The sequence below is a fragment of the Leuciscus leuciscus genome (genome assembly GCF_965113295.1).
Source record: "Leuciscus leuciscus genome assembly, chromosome: 18".
In the NCBI taxonomy this organism is placed as follows: Eukaryota; Metazoa; Chordata; class Actinopteri; order Cypriniformes; family Leuciscidae; genus Leuciscus; species Leuciscus leuciscus.
The window spans coordinates 13,759,484-13,780,317 of record NC_138742.1 but is presented as its reverse complement, the minus strand read 5'-3'; the positions used below and the strand labels follow the sequence as shown (position 1 = coordinate 13,780,317).

The following is a 20,834-nucleotide window of genomic DNA, read 5'->3' as shown; positions in this document are numbered from 1 at the left end:
CAGATTATTGGGCCCCAGTGCTGCAGCTGATATCTTGCAGCTGTCAAGCTCTCTGCCTCTGCAGTCTCGCGGTCGTGCCCGCCTCCTGGTTGGTAACGAGGATGTGCACATTATTGCCCGTTCGGATGATGAGCTGCTGGATGACTTCTTCCATGAGCAGAGCAGCACTGGAGGACAAGCTGGTGAGTCTCCCACAGATGTGCTGCTTTACATTTAATAGGTACAGATGCACCTGCTAAACCCTTGTGTTCTGTAGGCACCCTTTCAAGTATACCGACCGCCTTAACCAGATGGACTGATGAGTGTAAAGTCCTGGATGCCGAGAGCATGCATGACTGTGTGGCAGGTGAGACCGTCTCAAAATGAATATATCCTAGCATCTGTTGTTTAGCATGCCCTGCGGGAAGAAATAACTGAGCGTATGTCAAATGGCAAGTCTTGTGCTTGGTCTCTCAGTGGTCAAGGTCCCCATACTGCAGCACCTGGAGAGCTTGCGTGATGAGGAGCTGGAGGAACGCAGGGAGAAAAGGAGGAGACAGTTGGCAGAGGAAGAGGAGACAGCCAAGCAGAATGAAAGTTCTGCAGCTGGAGAGGAGACCCGGGAGCAAAGCCTACAGGTAAAAAGAGCTAAATGTGAACAAATAAAAAGAGAAAACAAGTGTGAAGCATAGACTGTGACACCAAGCCGACGTCAAAGAAATAGCGGCAACAAAAGCCGACTGTGTTGACGCCTCACCTCAGCTGCTTCTGGGATTAAAAACTGCGCTTGAACACCCCAAAAGGACTACAAGCGACTGCTAACTGGCATGTGTGCCCTCTGCCTGTGTGTAAGGAAATAACTGTTTATATCAACAGGTATCCTTAGTCGATATTCCTCATTTCAAAAAGTAAAAAGAAATTAGGACTGCAGATATACAAACCATAAACAAAGCAGCGCTTGCATGGCATTTGAATATCAAACATTCTGATCACATTCCACGTGGCACATGTTATGAAAATATTTGCATATTGGAATGCTCAGGTAAGATGACGTAAAATTAGAACAGCCTTCTTTCTGTGCCATCTTGACTTTGCTCGCTTTCATCACTTTCGCTTTTATTCTTGTGCACAGACTCATTTGCTAAATTGAATAGTTAATAAGGGCGTTTGTTCGCAATGACTTTCCCGACGCTGTTTCAACATGTTGAATTGTGCGACTGCTGCCGACGTGGAACACCGCAAAAACTAGCCCAACAGACACTCACCAACGGCGGACTGTTGGCTTGGTGTGTAACGGCCTTAAAACTAATTGTAGTCTGCAGACTTCTTGCAGACAGGTGCTCCACACTTTGTTGATTTATAACGGAAGCAATTGAGTGTAACTATAGGTTGTTTATGGTGGCCAAGTAGTGCACAACTTGCCACATTAATATAGAAAGGGGTTTTCAACTCTGGCACTCTAGATCCACTTTCCTGTTTAGCTCCTCCTGCCTGTAACTTCCTAGTAATTGTGAAGACATTGATTGTGGAAACTGAAATATTTTTTTTTTTAAGGATTCTTTAATTATAAAGTTAAAAAGAACAGCATTTGTTTGAATCAGTCTTTTGAAACAATTTATAAATCATTAGTGTAGTTTTTAAACAATTTAATCAATCTTACTGACCCCAAACGGTTGTGGATTGATAGTGATACTGAGAATTTGTTTGTATTTATTGTGCTGATGCCATTCTTAATATTTATTTGTTATGAATGCTCTTTTGATTTACCATATAATGATGGGGGGGGGGGGAATTGTTTTTTCTTAAATTTTTTTTATTTGTATACATTACAGTGATGTAAGATTTCTGTCATACCATTCATTACTAATTCAATTCAATCAGTATTAATTTATGGCATGGCCATGGGTGTCAGCCAGGGCACAGGTTACATCCCTAATTTAATGTCAATTTCACCGGTGGATTAATTCAAATGTGGATTAATTGTTGCTTTTATTTTCCGCAGGGCTCTGGGATTGGAACAGTCAATGGAGCTGTAGAGAATGCTGCAGGTAAACACATTGCATGGTTGCAGTTTTTATATATAAAAGTGTTTTTTGTGCAATTGCTGTTTCTTTGAGCACAAAAATGGAAGTCAAACTTTTTTGTTTCTGGAATGTGAAAATGTGAAGATCCAGGGTTCTGGATGAGTTTTTATGTGGGCTGTGGGTTGAGGTAGTAGTTTGTATAGTTTTAGGATCACACCAGATCTGGGAGATAACTATACAGTCTACTGTCTTTCCCACGGTAACCGCTTCGACAACTGGATGATCTTCCTGCCTACCTTCATCACTGCGGTAACTGCTGCTAGGCAACAATCAATTGCTCAATCAAACAATTGTTTCTAGGCAACTGCTCAATTATTTATAGGTTTGCATCATGAACACATTATTTGTTCATTCTTTGCCTGTGGCTGTAATATGTTTGAATGCAATTATCATCTCTATTTGTATGAGACCACAGTGGCTGTGTTGTGGTGAGGTAGTAAGTTGTGTTGTTGGGGATCAGTATAGTGTGGCCCTCGAAGGAGATAACTATACAATTTACTGCCTTCCTCACTGCAGACCCTCAATTACATGTCCGGGCTTTGCATTAACTTCTACGACTGCACTACAATGTCATTTATCATGTTTATCTAATTGAATTGATTCTCATTTTGTCTCTTCATTCTATTATCTGGTCAGAAGGAGAACAGGCCCAGAGTGGGGTGTCCTCCTGTCTGGACCCTCCTTGCACCTCCGAGGGTTTCCTCACTGCGCCCCCATCAGGAGAAGTCACCCCAACCACCCCTGCCCCCCACGAGCAAGCCCTCGTGTCTCTGGAAACAGCCATCAGTCAGCAGGTGCACCAGCCAATCACAGAGCTGCTGCTAGCTGACTCCAATCCTGACTCTCATGGAGCCTTGGCGGGGGTGGGGCTTCCTCAGCTCTCTGCACCTGATAGGGCGAATTGTGAGGCAGAAGCATCTCAGATGGAAATGTCGCCTGCACCCACTATTGGTGAGAGAGGAGGAGGAGGAGCATTGGATGCAGTCAGGGAAGGTAGATTAACTTTGAATCCTGTAAAATTAGATTTTTCTCACTGTGGTTCATTGGAGTAACAAAATATTTAAAGAGGCCGAACCAAAATTGTTGTATAATCCCACTGCATTCTACATGCATTCTACTGCATGTACTGTTCCCCATTTTTACATTGCATTTGTTGAATTGTCCACCAGATGCAAACATGAGGTTTATTTTCCCTGCTGTCTTTTTCTCAGCTTCTCTCAGTCCAGATATAGCTGAAACTTCAGAGCCTGTGCCAGTGGGTGTGTCTCAGCTTGAGGGTTCACCCATGGATACGAGCAGTCCCGCCTCAGGAACACAGGAAGAGCCGGCTGCCAGCTCCGCTCCAGCCAATCACATGTCTCAGGAACTGTCAGGAAGTGGTGAAAGTGGCCTCACAGACAGGCAAACAGATGCAGAAACAGGGTAAGGATTTGAACCAAAGTACTTCATAGATAAATAGATAGTAGTGTTCAGCTTTTATTACAGCCTTTATTTTTATTTTTAAAGTCTATTTTTTATCTTTATTACTCATGAAATGTATTATATATTTATAAAATCAATAATCATTATAACTGTAATAATAATATATTTATTACTGTGTTTCATTATGTTTATTTCATAAACAAACATTAATCTGTAACTGAGTAGCTGGTATAATGGTTTTTGTTTTTTTGGTGGAAAATAAGTTTACACAAAATTTGGTCAAAATTCACAAAATATTTTCAATCTGTTGGCAAGATTTTAGACATTGGAGCTTACATAATTGACAGATCTTTTATCAAACCTTTTGGCCTTGATTTGTCAAGCCAAGTCTGTTATTGGCCTGTGATGATGGTCTCAAATGGTTAAATATTGGTTAAATTATAGGCCAGTCACTTGTTAGGAGCTAGCTTTCTTCCATTCTTTTATCTATTTTTTTCTTTAATTTACATAATTTTTTAACACAATAGTGAAAGAAATATGCCTGTTGAATTCTTACCATTTTATTATCTTTATTTCAGCTCAACTTCTGTTTCGTCTCCTGGTGAGACCATGCCTCGAAGTGACAGTGCTGATAGCCAATCACAAGCCATCCAGGAGGAGCCCCTCCCATCCACCAGCAATGAGGATGACGACCCTCTGGCAGGTCGGTGTTTCAGCACAGATTGATGACAGATATAGAGCCATACCTCAACTTTGTATCACACATCTATATATATATTTTTTTTTTACTTCATTGCAGGCATCAGTCTGCCAGAAGGAGTGGACCCATCTTTCTTGGCTGCACTGCCTGAAGACATCCGTCGAGAGGTGCTGCAGAACCAACTGGGAATCAGACCTCCTTCTCGGCCTCCTGTCACTTCCACGTTGACACCCTCAGCTAACACTGTGTTGAGTGGAGGGCCAGGGGTGACAGAGGTCAGCCCAGAATTCCTAGCTGCTCTTCCACCTGCAATTCAGGAAGAGGTATGAGTGAACGATTGTGAAAATACTTTAAATAACTTGTCTGAACAAAAAAAGATATCCAAACATGTGATGTGTGACGAATGTTTTCTTTTTTTGTCAGGTCTTGGCTCAGCAACGGGCGGAACAGCAGCGTCGAGAGTTATCCCAGCAACCCACACAGGGCGATCAACCTCTGGACCCTGTCACATTCATCCAGACACTGCCCTCTGAATTGCGCCGATCCGTTCTGGAGGACATGGAGGACAGCGTGCTGGCAGTAATGCCCCCAGATATTGCAGCGGAAGCTGCAGCACTGCGCAGGGAACAAGAGGCCAGGCAGAGACAACTGATGCATGAGCGGTTGTTCGGTCACAGTTCCTCCTCAGCGCTGTCTGCCATCCTACGCTCACCCGCTTTCACAAGCCGTCTTGGTGGCAACCGTGGAGTACAATACACCCGGCTGGCTGTGCAAAGAGGAGGGACATTTCAAATGGGAGGGAGTGCCAACCACAGCCGGTGAGTGTGATGATGGACAGGGCCTGATGCTTATTTTTCAAGGAGCATGTATGTGCTACTAAGTTGAAAAATGTAGGGATGCTCTGGAAATGTATCAAATAAAATGCATACAAGGAGATGTTTACAAGCAGATTGATTTACTGTTCGAATACAAAAAGTAGGTTTTTAAATATTTCTGCTTCAAACTGTATTTAATTATGTACTTTGATACTTTAAACTGTAATACACAGTCTGATTGCGATACTAGAGAAATCTATATATTAAGTAATATATGTTAATGTTCTTAGTCTTTCTTTCCTGTGACAGAGCAGGCCAGACAAAAGATGCAAGAGTTTACTTTGAATAAAATGCCAGATACAGTTTGTGTAACCAAAATACCAGTAATAACCAGGAAAAAACTTTATGCAGAATGCAGGACTCTTATTTTGAAATGCTTCGAATTTAAATGTTCAGTTCTTTTAGTTATTAAACCTGTTGTAGTATGACAACACTTTTTTTTTTTTTGCAACTTATTTCAATATCATGATAATACCTTTAACCGTGATATAAGCTTCAGAAATGATCACAACATGAAAATTTTATACCGTCACATGCCTATTTCCCATCCACATTTTTTTAATAACCTTAAATTTCATAATTTTTTTTATTTTTATACTGGACCTGTGGGGACTTTTTATTTCACACTTGCTCCTAAATACATTATACAGTTTGCGCACACACATTTTTTTATTCACAAATGCGAGTGAAACTCTCGCACTGTGGAGCCCTGATGGAAGCAGTATTTGTTTGTGGGCAGTTACATTTTAATATCTCTAATTCATCTTTTGTTTATTTTTAAATCTAGGCCCTCTAGTTCTAACGTTGATTCTCTCCTGCGCCTGCGGGGGCGTCTCTTGTTGGACCACGAGGCCTTGTCCTGCCTTCTAGTGCTGCTGTTCGTGGATGAGCCCAAGCTAAATACCAGCCGCCTCCACCGAGTGCTGCGTAACTTGTGCTACCATTCTCAGACACGTGGCTGGGTCATCCGCAGCCTTCTGTCTATCCTGCAGCGCAGCAGCGAGAGCGAGCTGTGCCTGGAGAGCACACGCCTGGAGGACTCCCGTGGCAAGCGCTCACTAGGCCAGGGCTCTTCCAGTGGAGGAAAGGGTTCCTCTTCATCCTCGCAGACGGCTGTAGCCTCTTCGTCATCGTCCTGCTCATCATCTTCCTCTCTGGAGCTGCTGAACAGAGTGGAGTCGCGTAGTTCTAGTCAGCTCTCCTGGCTCTCTGTATCGATGGATGCAGCTCTGGGATGCAGGACCAATATATTTCAGATCCAGCGGGTGTCAGGGAGGAAACACACGGAGAGGCATTCAACAGGAGGGAGCATGAGCTCGGGAGGGCTCGGAGGTGGAGTGGCAGGAACGGGAGTGGCATGTGCAAGTGGAGGAGGTGGATCAACTGTTCACATTCACCCACAGGCTGCACCGGTTGTCTGTCGACATGTACTGGATACCCTCATCCAACTAGCCAAGGTAAGAGAGAACCTTTAGCTAACAGGGTGTTTTGCTGTTTAGTGAAATCATTTGTCACTGCATTACAGGTCTTGACACTTATCTTTTTTTCCCAAGGAGCACATGTTAAGAAGCACATTAAAAAGATCAAATAATGTGATTTTCCTTATTAAAGGGATACAAGAAAACAACTGTATAAAAAAGATTATTGTGCTGATGAAAGTAATATCTATATAATTGAATGTGTTAATTAAGGTTCTTAGTCTTTCCTTCCTGTGATGGGAAGAGTATGTGTTGAATTAAATGCCAGATACCTTTTGTGTAACCAAAATAACAAAAAATTCAAAACAGGGAAATTTTTTTTTATAATGTAGGATGTTTAATTATAAACAAGCTAAAATACACTGGTACTCTTATTTTAAAATGTTTATGCTTTACTATAGCTGCCTGCTCGTTCAAAAAGATGTATGCATATTTATACTATATTATATACAATATGCATTCTTTAAACCATCTACAACATATTAAAATGTAAACATTGTCATCAACAGTAGATTATAAGCAATCTATTGGCATAAATGCACTGTATTCATTGATTGGGAACTGCTCTGAAACCACAAGCTTGTAGAACGTGCAACAGTGCCACTATGTGCAGCACTCATATTTCATTAAATAACTTAAAATCAAGTTTAAAAATCACACTTTTTGACATGCATGCTCCTGAATGCATTTTACAGTTTGTAAAGATCTATTGCTATTGCATAATGCTAGTGAAACGCTCGCACCGTCAAGCCCAGCTTTATTTAAGTCTTTGTATCTCTATTATATTTCTTGTAGGTATTTCCCAGTCACTTCACTCAGCAACGCTGTAAAGATCCCCTGTCCGCCTCTTCATCTGAGTTGGACACTCGTCTTTGTGCTGGTTTAACACCGACCGCGAGTGCAAGCTGCCGGTCGGGTGGCACCAGTCAGAGTAACTCCTCAGCTATTCCGAGCAATCCCACTTCTACTCACAATTCCCTGAGCGCCTGCTCAGTTACACCACAGTCCCTGGGCATCTCCACTGACTTCTGGGATCTCCTGGTCAAGCTGGACAACATGAATGTGAGCCGAAAGGGCAAGGCCTCCATGAAGACTGTGCCTCTAGGGGGTGCTGGTGAGACAGAGGGTGCGTTGTTCAGCCTTGAGGCGTCTCCACTGGGTCAGCTGATGAACATGCTGTCCCACCCAGTGATCCGCCGCAGTTCTCTCCTCACTGAGAAACTCCTCCGCCTGCTCTCTCTGATCTCCATCGCTCTACCTGACAACAAGGCCACGGAGGTTCCAGCCAGCCACCCAGTGCCTCAGGCCCCAACTGCCACACCCTCTGCACCTGCCACTCAAACCACAGCAGGGACAGGGACCATCTCATCGGTGGCAGGTGTGGGCACCACGCAGGGTTCAATAGGCCTGATGCCCTCTCAACCAGCAACTATGGTGTCTGTTGTTGCAGGCAGCACCACAACCTCCGGGAATATTGCTGGTGAGTCTGACTGAGCGTTTGAAACATAGGCTAATAGATTAAAAACTTGGATTAACACCAGCTGTTTTGTGTTATTCTTAATTACAGTCTCCACTAAGTTTAAATCATTATTTTCAAAACGGATAGTTCCAGACCTTGATTATGATTGTCTGAGCCACGTTCAAAACCGTTGTAAAATACTCTATAAACACACACTTGTGACCTCACTACAACAGTATTTATGCACCACTGCCATTCTGGTAAACATTTGTTCAATATTAGCAATAACTAAAGACCACAAATTTATATGGAAGATATCCATACATACACTTCTATACATTTTAAAGGTCATTCTGAAATCAAATAATTTTGTATAATGCTGCGATTGACCAGTCAAAAGTTAAGGCCTCTGGCAGTACAGTATTTCACCGTATCTCACTATTTTAGCTGGAAAACAGAAGGTGGCAGTGAGCAGCACGGACATTGAAACCAAACTTGCCTCTACTGGACTAACGGAGAAACAACTGCAGCTCTCTGTGGAGGTATTTAATGATAGTGCACACACATATGTCGCCTCATGTCTGGTTCTCCTAACCCTTGGCTCTTTTGACCTAGCTCAGCAGTCTAATTAGTTACCCCCTGTGGTTTGTGTCCAGGTACTGACATCCCACTCGTGTTCAGAGGAAGGTCTAGAGGATGCAGCCAACATCCTGCTGCAGCTGTCAAGAGGGGATGGACTAACCCGAGACACTGTACTCAAACTTCTGCTCAGTGGGGCACGTCACCTCGGATACACTCTCTGCAAACAAATCGGTCAGTACCTCATCATCAGGATTTTTTTTGCCACCCTTCTTCGGTACTACACTTTCAAGATTTCTGTATGGTCGCTCGTTAGGGCTGGTTAAGCTGTCCAGGCATGTGCTCATGATTGTCATTGCCACCATGAATAGCCCGTTTTGCAGCTTAGTTTTCATTTGCAAAACTGAATCGCTGTGTGGTCTCTTTTTTTTTTTTTTTAGGCACTTTACTGGCAGAGTTGAGGGAGTATAACCTGGAGCAGCAGAGAAGAGCTCGTGCTGATGCTCAGTCTCCTGAAGCTTCTCATGATGACCCATCCATCACCACACGCCTCAAGGGCAAGATGACCAGCAGGTGACGATAAAGTTTCTACCTACAATAGGGCTGAATGATTAATTGCACTTTACATGTAATCGCACTTAAATCGAGATGGCTTAACGCGATTTTAAAATCGCAAAGGCTGCGATGATTTTTTTTTATGCGTAGCTTGTCATTGATGTACGGCTATGTAAACACTGCTCCATCTGAAAGCACTGTGAGTGTGAGTCACTTATAACGTGCATTTGAAAAAACAACACGCGTCAAACATCTTTCCAAAACATGAGAAGCATTTATGAACCTCTTGTCCAACAACAGACAACATTTAATAACATGCATTTACTCCAAACTCACTTCATAACGACAGTTGAGCATCCTTCTGTGAGATGATGTGCCTTCTTACACAGAATAAGGCAGTCGTGTATTTATAAGTCATGTTTAATCAATGCGTTTCAATCTTCTGTTTATTCAGCTAACGTTACAGCGATAGGGATTTCCTGGAATGATGCGCATTATTGTACTTCTGCGGCGGGGCATATTTAGCGTGTTTGAATGAGAGCGCCCTCTGGTGTTCAAATGGGGCAGTATTTACTACCAATCAGCCGCACTACACTGACAAGCTGCGCATAAAATAATCGCAGCCTTTGCCAAATCGCGTACGGTTTTATTGCGATTAATCGTTCAGCCCTAACCTACACTACCATTCAAATGTTTGTTTTTTAATGTATCCGTGCTGAATCAAAGTATTAATTTCTTTAAAAAAACAATCTTACTGACCCCAAACTTTTGAACGGTAATGTACCTTTGGATTTAAGCTGGTTGTAGAAAACTTGGAGGTTCAAATCACATTTGAAATAATTTAAAGAAACTTCCTAGATAAAAGATTCTGCTGAATGGGGTTCACAAAAATAACCATACTTGTCCTTTTCCTTGGGTCTGAATGGATTACAGGTTTGATGGGTCAGAGAGTGTGGTGATTGTGGCTGCTCAGAAGCGCACGTTAGGTGGCCGTGAGCTGCAGCTGCCCTGCATGAGCTCGCTCACTTCCAAGACCTCCACGCAGAAGTTTTTCCTACGTGTTCTGCAAGTCATAATTCAGCTTAGAGAAGACACACGGCGTGCTAACAAGAAAGCTAAGCAGACAGGAGGAAGACTGAGTAAGTCACTCTCTTTTAACACAGAGGCATCCTCTAATCCTTTAAGAACGTTTCCACGCTTCACATTGAAGCTTTCAATTGAGTCTCTTCTCCCATTGAGCTCTAGACAGCTTATTTAATGTTCACGGGCCTATCTAGATTCATTCTCCATTTGTTTCCAGGTTCCACGAGTCTGGGCTCGGCCAGCAGTATCCAGGCTGCGGTCCGTCAGCTAGAGGCTGAAGCGGACGCCATCATTCAGATGGTGAGAGAGGGGCAGAGGGCCCGCCGTCTACAGCAGGCCCCCCCACCCTCTTCATCTGCATCCTCTTCCGCTGCTGCTGTTGCTGCTGCTGCTGCTGCTGCATCCGCTGCTGTGGCTGTGGCTGGATCGTCTGCCCCCAGTACCTCTGCAACCAACAACCCCCCCGCTGGCACGGCCAGCGCAGCCACGGTTAGCATGGGCCGCACTGACAGCAGGCAGACTGCTACTGACTGTACTCACCATCACACACACCCATGATGTTCATAATACCCTGTGTATTTCGTAGTGATGATATCTCACAGCCCAGGACACCACTGACTTAATAATAATAATAATAATAATAATAATAGTAATATTTTCTATTTATTTAGATGTAACACTGCATTACACACAGCGATATAGCTACAAATCCTGATTTTTCTCACCCATTTAACTATTCAATGTGTCTCTCTATTTTTACTGAATTCATTACATCCGAGATAAAGTATTAAAATAGTGTTTTTTACTAAATGAACAAAAAATATATAATTTATATGATTCATTATATAATATATGAATTAATAAATATGAATTATATTTAAATGCACCAATTTAACAAATGATATATAGACTCAATATATATTGAAGTCTGAATAATCTGCATGAATTTCCAAATCCATACTTTTGAACTTTCCATGTAAACTTGAGAGCCTATTATAATCTTTCTTTTTAAAAAAAAAAAAAAAAAAGTTTTCATACTCAAAAAAGGCAAATTAAAATGACTGTGATGCTCAGAATGCTTAATTTTATATCACCAACAAAATCATCACAAATATGAACTATATCACCAATCAGTACTCATTAAATATAATGAAACTAGTAAACCTTTTGCTTGTAGTTCATATGAAAACTATACATCTTCTAAAAGCACCTCAATGCTCTTTTTATCAAATATCTAGACACCATTTTAAAAGTTACAAAACTTCCGCTGAGCCCACAATTGTTTTCCAGTGACAAACCAAGTCATTCTATCTCAAGACCTACCAGTGACTCTTTTCTAAACCCCCGCTCTCTGTTTCACCTCTTTACTGCTCTGCCTTCCACTGCATTGTGCTGCATTTGACACACAAAGCCTGTATGGTGCATTATTTGAGATATTTGAATGTTGCATCCAGCTTTTTGATTCTCTCCCGTCTGTAGCTTTGTCTTTTTGTGTGTGGTTTGATTTTTGGCTGGTTTACAGTGCTGCTTTGCTAAAGCTCCATCCCAACCCCCTTTTTCCTGCCAATGTCTCTGAATGTTTTGATGCATGATACTCAGTCTCTATCACTGCTTCTGGTTTTGGTCTGTGCTTACCCCCATTTTGATATTTTTTCCTACATTATACACACTATTTGTCTCTTCTCCTCTGTCGGGGGAATTGTATTGAATCTCATCCTATTCCTTGGTTCCCCTGGTTCAGTCGGAGGTGCACTCTGTTGCCGAGCCCCCAGCAGCTCAAAGAGATGATTCGCCCATGGATGTGGACCAGCCTTCACCCCTAGAACAGGACCAGGCAACCTTAGGTAAGGCCCTGTAAAACAATAGCTGTGAAATGATGACAATAGAAACATCAGTGCAAGGAATTATAGCATATGAATCACTGAACTACTTTGTCCTCATATGAGACTGCTATAATTTATAGTGTCTATAATGGTACTAAAATGGTCCATTTTTAGAACAGGTTCCTATTTTCAATAAGACGTGCGCATTCCGATTCTGCTTATCAATTCTTGTGTGCACCTCTCATATAATGTGTGAATACTGAATTGAGTTCTCTTTCACATCATCTTGGGTTTGAACAGACAAATGCACACCAAATTGTCAAAATATCCTCATCACCAGTCAGTTTTGTCTTAAGAGAACATAAACTGTAGAAAAAGAAAACGCATGTGTATCAGTATATTAATCTATGCAATTGCTTTTAAAGTGACAGCAACCTTATATTCCTGTTGCTGTATGTCAAACAACAAAAGAAAAGAAAATCACTCGCTGAATAACTTTAGTTACTTTAAGGATTAATCTGTTATTTATAAAAAGAAAACCATGCAGTTATTTTGCATTTGATTTAAATATCTGTACCTGAGCTTTCAGTTGTTTATTTGTGCTATTGCTAATTTGTTTATTTGTTCTTATTTTATTACTGACTGTTTACTTGTCATTAATGTTTGACATTTTATATTAGTTAGGCTTGTTGTTTTTGGTGTATTTTTGTTTAAAGTAGGCAAGTTATTTGTACAAGTGTTCTTTAGGCTGCTGATTATGGTGCATGGTATCGAGCTGCAACAATGTAACTGTTTGATATCTAAATGTTTGATTTAGAATTTTTACCTCATTGGAATTGAAACTGGGAATTGATAAGTTGAATCGAAATTGCTAAAATTTAAAGGTGATCAACCCTTTAGGTCAGCCAGTTATTATTGGAATATGGATAATTGTGTTTTAAACAAAATATTATAATAAAACAACACTTCTACACTACTGTTCAAAAGTTTAGGGTCAATATTTGTGTTGCTGGTTTGCATTGGTTAGCATAAGAGACTTCTTTAAAAAATCACTTTTAAAAACCTGATGACCCCAATCTTTTGAACTGCAGTGTAAATAATTTTAGTCAAAGCTAAATGTCCTATTGCCTTTTCCATATTAAGATTTAAGTAAACTTCAAATGTAATATCATTTGATGTACAGTCATATACTTGCATGATGACTGCTCATATGCCTGGTGCTGCATTGATGCGACTTGAGAATAATCACTGTCTGAAATACCTGGTTTATTTACAATGCATGTTACAATATGGTTTATGTGTGCGAGTAGGTGAAGAGAGCAGCAGCCAGCAGGAACAGGAGGAACGTTTGCCTGACCTGCCGTTGTTGAGTGAGCAGCTGTTGTTAGATGAGCTATGGGACATGCTTGGGGAGTGCCTGAAAGAACTTGAAGAGTCTCATGACCAACATGCAGTTTTAGGTATTTTATTCATCAAATTTTTTTAAAGAATTTTTGGGAAAAGAAATTACTTCATTTAACTAATCTCTTTGTACCTCTGTAGTGCTGCAGCCTGCAGTGGAGGCCTTTTTCCTGGTGCATGCCACCGAGCGGGAAAGCAAACCTCCGGTTCGAGATACTCGGGAGAGCCAGCTGTCACACATCAAGGACGAGCCACCCCCACTATCCCCTGCCCCTCTCACCCCCGCCACCCCCTCCTCTCTGGACCCATTCTTTTCCAGGGAGCCATCCTCTATGCACATCTCCTCCAACCTGCCTCCAGACACACAGAAGTTCCTGCGTTTTGCAGGTTAGTCAATCAAACACAAGCTGTCTCGTGGTCCCTAATGAAAGTTCACCGTGTAGAGGCGTATATGATGAATGCTGATGAAAGCTGTCCTCGATATGAACTCTCTCTCTGCCATTAATAGAGACCCACCGCACAGTGCTGAATCAGATCCTGCGCCAGTCCACCACTCACCTGGCAGATGGGCCATTCGCTGTCTTGGTTGACTACATCCGCATCTTGGACTTTGATGTCAAGCGGAAGTAAGATACTTTTTCTGCCTTATACTTTTTTTATATTAAGAAATGCTGACATTATTTTCATGACAATTAAGAACATTTTCCTGGGTCATATTTCACACTAAAATAAAAAACAATGCGAAATTAGATTTAAAAAAAAAAAAAGGCCTGATAAAGACCTGACGGTCGAAACCCTGGGCTTTCAATAGTTGTTTTGGAACTGTCAATTCAGCGAGTGGATGTCACACTTCTTTTTGCCATTTTTTTTATTTATTTAACATTATTCTTTAAATAATATAATTATACTGACATTATATGACAAATTAAATGAAAAAATGCAAAGGCCCCTCTTATTACTGTAATATAAAAAAAACTCATTCTTATTAATAAAATGCAACAAAAAAATACATTATTGTGATAACTTTCATATTACCTTGATTTTTACTGTAATGCTAATAATAAATTAGTGTACTTAACTACTGGAAGTCTATTAAATCATTATGGAGAATAAATCCAGATGTTTTACTAGAGTTTTTTTTATTTTTATAACTCTGTGTAGTAATGAGAACTTGTGGAAAATGTGCTCTACTGTTAAATTGTCAGTACAGACTAAACATAATTATAATCTCTACGGGTTTTTTTTTTCTTTTTTTCTTCTCCCTTCTCTACTGGGCTTTTAGTCTAAAGCTGACATCTATGGATATTTCTTTTATTGTTCATTTTCTGTTTGCAGTCTTTATCTAATAAGTGTGTCTCTTAGGTATTTCCGCCAGGAGTTGGAGCGTCTGGATGAGGGGCTGAGGAAAGAGGATATGGCCGTCCATGTGAGAAGAGACCACGTCTTTGAAGATTCTTACAGAGAGCTGCACCGCAAGAGCCCAGAGGACATGAAGAACAGACTGTAAATCTCTCATGCTTTCTCACTTTGACACTCTCTCACTGATGTGCATGTTTTTTTTTTACAGATAGCTGCAAGAGCAGGGCAGTTGTTTGTTCTCTTTTTTTAATCTTTTTTATTCACATGGTCTCTTTCTCTACAGGTATATAGTGTTTGAAGGAGAGGAGGGTCAGGATGCAGGTGGGCTGTTAAGGGAGTGGTACATGATCATCTCCAGAGAGATGTTCAACCCCATGTATGCCCTGTTCCGCACCTCACCCGGTGACCGTGTCACCTACACCATCAATCCTTCCTCCCACTGCAACCCCAACCATCTCAGCTACTTTAAGTTTGTGGGACGTGTGGTGGCCAAAGCAGTCTATGACAACAGACTATTAGAGTGTTACTTCACACGCAGCTTCTACAAGCACATCCTGGGCAAGAGCGTCAGGTACCAGAAAGGATTATCCTCATTTATTGTGATTTAGATTGTTTTATCTCTACAATGTATATAGAATAAGCTGGATTTTTTTGTGTCATAGGTATACAGACATGGAAAGCGAAGACTATCCCTTCTTCCAGGGTCTGGTCTACTTGTTGGAGAATGATGTGTCCACTCTGGGCTACGAGCTGACATTCAGCACAGAGGTATGGGCTGCATTTTGCACTTAAATATTTTTTTTAGTTAAGATAGTTTTGGTAGTTTTAGGGTTAGGCATGATACTCACTTCCTCATATGTTCACAGGTCCAAGAGTTTGGCGTGTGTGAAGTGAGAGATTTGAAGGCCAATGGTGCCAACATCATTGTCACAGAAGAGAATAAGAAGGAATATGTGCATCTGGTCTGCCAGATGAAGATGACAGGTGTGCATACACTTCAATAAATGTCATTGCTTGTGAGGAAGGGGGAGGTTCAAAAGTCTATCAGAAAGCTGAAACATCTTTGTTTCTTAGGTGCGATCCGTAAACAGCTGGCCGCCTTCTTGGAGGGCTTCTATGAGATCATCCCCAAGAGACTGATCTCCATCTTCACTGAGCAAGAGCTGGAGCTGCTCATCTCCGGCCTGCCCACCATCGACATTGACGACCTCAAAGCCAATACAGAATACCACAAATATCAGTCCAGTTCTATTCAGGTATGTACACCTCATAGGATATGAAATAATATTTTCATTATTTTTTACTGTCTTCAACACTGCATATCTTTCTGAAGTGTTTCATGATCTATGACAAAGTGTCATAATTTTCACCACCTCCTGAAGCAGTTTTTCGAGCAGGAAAAAAGGTTGTCCAAAAGAGCGCTGTAGGGATGACATATTTTTTTGTAGGCCAACCCGGAAGTTAGCATCACGGTGGTTCTAAAAAAAAAGGAATAAGATCTGTCACCAACATAAGTTTATGATTTTATTCATCAAGAAAATCTTCAGAAATAAACAACTAATGAATTTGGAAGTTTAAATACAAACAAGTTAGGCTATATAGTAACTACACCACAGTGGCATGACTTCAGCATCACCACCATTAAGCTTCTCTTTCAGTCTTTATCTACAAGTGAACTAGTGAGTAGAGGAGTTTTCCTTTTTGGCGTGATGGTGTTTAATGTCCATGACAATCGTTGTTGTCCCATTTAGCCATTTGTTAACAACCACCTTTTTCAAGACATAATATTTTATGCAAAATAAAACATGAAAATATCTTGTCATAAATATTTGTTTAAATATCATAAAATTCTAAATCCAACGGCCAACTTGGTTGTTGATGTTTGTCTGTGCGGTGTTAATTGGCCTTAAGACATCTTGCTGTTCTTTACCTGGTTTTAATGTTCTATTCTCCTTTCTCTACACAGATCCAGTGGTTCTGGCGTGCATTGCGATCCTTTGACCAGGCTGACAGGGCCAAATTCCTGCAGTTTGTTACGGGCACATCCAAAGTGCCACTGCAGGGCTTTGCTGCACTAGAGGGAATGAATGGCATCCAGAAATTCCAGATCCACCGAGATGACCGCTCCACTGACCGCCTGCCCTCTGCACACACTTGGTAAATGAACATTGTTGCCTCATAAAACACAATTCAAATGTATTCCTATAACACATTCTGAAATTTCATAATGCATGTAATTAAGCTCTAAAAACTGATTGGATGAGGTATGCTACTACATTGCATGGCAGTTGCACAATCAAAAGTGGCTTATTGCTTTTTTTGTTTCTTCTTGCTTTATTTCACCTCTGTTCTCTCTCTCCTTCCAGCTTTAACCAGTTGGACCTCCCGGCGTATGAGAGCTACGAGAAGTTAAGACACATGCTGCTGCTGGCCATTCAGGAATGTTCTGAAGGCTTTGGACTGGCCTAAAGACTCTCCTAAACCTGCATACAGACACACACAGATGTAGACTTACATGTTGTTAACTTATGACACACATGCATATTCACATCACTATCATACATACGGCCAAGACCTTCTTCTAATCCACATAAAACAAACAGATGGACGGCTAAACGAGTGATAGAGATGTATTGACATTGCCCACTACACACAGAGCCTCGCATTGACACACCGAACTGTATTTGGTAAACGTGTGTGTCTCACTTCCCTATTAAAATTACAGAGCCCGGGAGAGGATCACAGAGGATATCTGCGGACTAATGTAAAAGACATTTTCTCCATTTAGTTTGGTTTCTGTACAAAAGGTTTGGGAGTTTATTGTTTAATCTTTTTTGTTCTTCTCTGGCTGTTAAAATAAGGAGAGGGCTGTTTTGTGTGTGTAAAGAGGATGGTTGTAACCCTCTGGCGGGGAAAAAAAAAGTTGTTGCTAATGTGTGACCTCACTAGCTTTGCAAATGGGAACTTTAATTTGGGGGAAGGGGCAGTCATGAATACTGGTGGGAGGGCGAGAACATGAAATGAGGTTTTGGTGAAATTGCAGACGTGCAGGGATTTTCAGAACGGGGACATTTTTAGGCAACTTTTGTGGTATTTTTGGAGAGGAACACACAGATTTAAGAAGTGAAGGACTGAGACGTTGAACCGCGTGTGCTCAGACACGTGCGGTTATTACCCAACTGCTGATGCAGCCTCTCAGCAGCTAATCAGAACGTAAATTGCTACATAAATAAATGCATAAAATGAGCCCACTGTGTCCTCTAGAGTTGTTTCAATGTATGCCTTACACATTTGCACTAACAGGAGCAAATATCATTTATATGTTAAGAAATATACTGATGGAGGAGGTCCATGAAAACTAACGTGACACATGCTGTGGGGTCCAAGTATTAAAAGCTCTATTCTTCATCCTGAGTTATGTATGAGGAATTCTGTCCAGTTATTGATCACCTGCATGAATCTCACATTTATTGCTTTGGGTTTTTCTTTACTGGCATTTTAGGACAGGCTTTTTAGCCTTTGTTCTTGCCCCCTTCAACTCTTTTTGCATGGGAGCTGGTGTGAAGTGTAATGAGTGTCTCAGACCATCTGGAGCTTCCAGTAATGTCCATGCTGGGCGTCCATGCTGTTAGGATACAGTTCATCACGCCTGCTTTCTCCTCCTCACCCCACACAGCAGGAGTCCACTTGTCTAGACTGACATCTCTCAACATAAAGTGCGATATCAAAGGTGAGAGAGGATGTTGGAGCCGTGATCATTGCCTGTCTTTCAGATGTATCCTTTTGTTTATTCCATTTAAACCATCAGAATGTCCCTACAGCTCAGTGATGCAGCCTCCAAAGAAGAAAGGTTTTTTTTTTGTCTCACACCTAGGTCTAATTTCCAGCACTGACTGATAGATATGATGCACATGCAAGTAACTGCCTTTTGCATCATGCACTTGCTTTAATTCTCATTAAAGCTGTATGCAATGTGATTTGCTGTAAAAAGAGGGGTAACACTATTTTAGTGTCCTTGTTACATGTACTTACTGTAGCGATAACGGTAAATTATGCATAATTACATGTCTAACCCTAAACCCTATAATATACCATATTCCTAACCCTATGAGTACATTCATTAATGTTAGTCAGTACTCAAATGTTTATTTACACGATAACAAAGACACCTTAAAATAGTGTAACGAAGAGCATTTTCCAGGTTGGACAAAACAATTATGCTATGTTCACGTTTCTCGTCCAGAGATATAATATTTGACCAAGCAGTTATGACTTTATATTCTGCTCTTCAGGTTGGCCAGCAGGGGGAGTGCAGTGATCTTGTTAATAAATGTATACAATATATTCATCTCTAATAATTCCATACATATTCTTTCAGGTAAAATTTTATCCATTAGGGTGACCTGAGTGCATTGTTTGATTAAACTGCCTTTTCAGCATGTAAGTGCCTTGGTTTTTGTTTTAGCACATCAATAAACCAATCAATAGTTATCAATAATGCAAGTGGAGTGAAGAACACATTTTGTGCAGGTATCCTAAACAAAGTTGTTCTTGCGGTTTTCTCAGAATGTTTTTCAGTTGTCAAAGTTTATTATCTTAAATATACTGATTCAAATTTGGAAAAATGGCTAGTGCAAGGCATAAAGCCAGCTCGTTAATGAAGTGTGTTTTTTGAGACAAAGCCAGAGCACTTTTAGTTTAGTACACTGTGTAAATCAGCTCGGTTATTGACTCTCCTGGAGAAATGATAAGGAAGGAAATAAATGGACTGCTTCATTTTTCAGGCAGACTGAAAGGCAATTAACTTCATGCTCCTAAATGAGGATGTGGGCTATATTTTAACCTTGAGTAGTGCTAGTGATCATTTCCTGTACAGACCGTCCCATTTTATTCTATGATATTAAGCTGTGAAAAGCTTTATTGTATGATCTAGCAACTCGTATTGTTTGCAGAGCATGTTGCAATTAGTTTTAGGCCATTGTGCTAAATGTAATGGCATTATCAGTGATTGTGTTTATGGGAAACAATTAAGAGGTACTGAAATTTAAGTAAATGTGCTGATACTTTTGGATGCATGATTTTTAGTTCTTTCAGTTCTGTGATGATAATATGAGGAGAGTCCTTTGAAACTGAATACTAATGTGATTGAATTAACGGTTGCAGTTTTTTAGTGTCGTCATCCGTCACACTTTTCAAGCGGCTGTTCAATGAATCCCACTGAAGAAGCCAAAGTGTCTCCTTTTAAATGTTTTCCCACCTTTGTTCTTCTGCTTCACTTGCTTTTCTATCAGTCTGGAAATGGATTGGGAGTCTCTGCTCAGATCAGAGGCTGAGGAAAAACCTCTTCCAGAAGCGCAGACACCACTGCGGCTCGCATGACCTCAGTCAAATTAACTTATGAACAGACTCTGCATTCTAGCACTGCTATTATAAATCAAGCACTGGCATCCTCCTTCCTGTCTTCATCTCTGCTCTCTGTTTCCCTTTATCTTAATCTCTCTCACTCATTTTCAGCGCCTGTTTCTTGTGCTGGCCTGGCGTACAATAACCAGAGACCTCAAGAGAGAGAGTTTAACGTCATAGCTTGTCCCACTTTAGATCCTGAGGAGTGTTTCTTAGAAACGGAACGAAACAAGCATGCTGTTTTGTCTGTATTTGTGACCGAAAGACTGAATTAATCAAGAGATCAGTCTGTTACACAGTGGGTAGTGGTCTTTAGCAGGAAATTAAACATAATGCAGATGCTATCAATAACCATTACCCTGACATTTCCAGCCAGAGAGGTTGCATATAAATGCATGTTACAACATGGGACCACTCTTGGGGTTGTTGCTTTTAGCTTGGTTATTTTGCAGCTGTTCTTGGTCAGCTAATAGATTAATTGAATTCATTAAGTGGATATGAGGTCATTCTGATGGTCTGACCTGGTGTTAATCACTGAGTAATTGAAGGGTAATGATGGAGGAAGAGCTCAGCCTGTGGCTTCTTTCCAACTCATGAATTATTGACAGACCAAAATTCCAGATTACTTAAACGT

At 40.9% G+C, this 20,834-nt stretch overlaps 1 protein-coding gene across 10 annotated transcripts in view; it reads left to right on the top strand.

Moving 5' to 3' along the window:
* huwe1 (HECT, UBA and WWE domain containing E3 ubiquitin protein ligase 1) overlaps nucleotides 1–18,211 on the top strand; it is a 44,268-nt gene extending 26,057 nt beyond the window's left edge. For 8 of the 10 annotated variants that reach the window (XM_082144461.1, XM_082144462.1, XM_082144465.1 and 5 more), the window contains 27 exons: nucleotides 4–182; nucleotides 257–346; nucleotides 457–617; nucleotides 1,982–2,027; nucleotides 2,700–3,056; nucleotides 3,275–3,485; nucleotides 4,064–4,188; nucleotides 4,285–4,508; nucleotides 4,609–5,003; nucleotides 5,848–6,517; nucleotides 7,334–8,018; nucleotides 8,445–8,539; nucleotides 8,654–8,810; nucleotides 9,017–9,149; nucleotides 10,065–10,270; nucleotides 10,432–10,703; nucleotides 11,956–12,058; nucleotides 13,348–13,497; nucleotides 13,580–13,825; nucleotides 13,947–14,064; nucleotides 14,801–14,941; nucleotides 15,081–15,368; nucleotides 15,460–15,565; nucleotides 15,664–15,781; nucleotides 15,872–16,053; nucleotides 16,764–16,954; nucleotides 17,164–18,211. In XM_082144461.1, the coding sequence (XP_082000587.1) occupies nucleotides 4–182; nucleotides 257–346; nucleotides 457–617; nucleotides 1,982–2,027; nucleotides 2,700–3,056; nucleotides 3,275–3,485; nucleotides 4,064–4,188; nucleotides 4,285–4,508; nucleotides 4,609–5,003; nucleotides 5,848–6,517; nucleotides 7,334–8,018; nucleotides 8,445–8,539; nucleotides 8,654–8,810; nucleotides 9,017–9,149; nucleotides 10,065–10,270; nucleotides 10,432–10,703; nucleotides 11,956–12,058; nucleotides 13,348–13,497; nucleotides 13,580–13,825; nucleotides 13,947–14,064; nucleotides 14,801–14,941; nucleotides 15,081–15,368; nucleotides 15,460–15,565; nucleotides 15,664–15,781; nucleotides 15,872–16,053; nucleotides 16,764–16,954; nucleotides 17,164–17,266 (5,752 nt within the window). In that variant the 3' untranslated portion in view covers nucleotides 17,267–18,211. The remainder of the gene's footprint in view (nucleotides 1–3; nucleotides 183–256; nucleotides 347–456; nucleotides 618–1,981; nucleotides 2,028–2,699; nucleotides 3,057–3,274; nucleotides 3,486–4,063; nucleotides 4,189–4,284; nucleotides 4,509–4,608; nucleotides 5,004–5,847; nucleotides 6,518–7,333; nucleotides 8,019–8,444; nucleotides 8,540–8,653; nucleotides 8,811–9,016; nucleotides 9,150–10,064; nucleotides 10,271–10,431; nucleotides 10,704–11,955; nucleotides 12,059–13,347; nucleotides 13,498–13,579; nucleotides 13,826–13,946; nucleotides 14,065–14,800; nucleotides 14,942–15,080; nucleotides 15,369–15,459; nucleotides 15,566–15,663; nucleotides 15,782–15,871; nucleotides 16,054–16,763; nucleotides 16,955–17,163) is intronic. The other 2 variants (XM_082144464.1, XM_082144457.1) reach the window with 2 other exon arrangements.
* The last annotated feature ends 2,623 nt before the right edge of the window (nucleotides 18,212–20,834 follow it).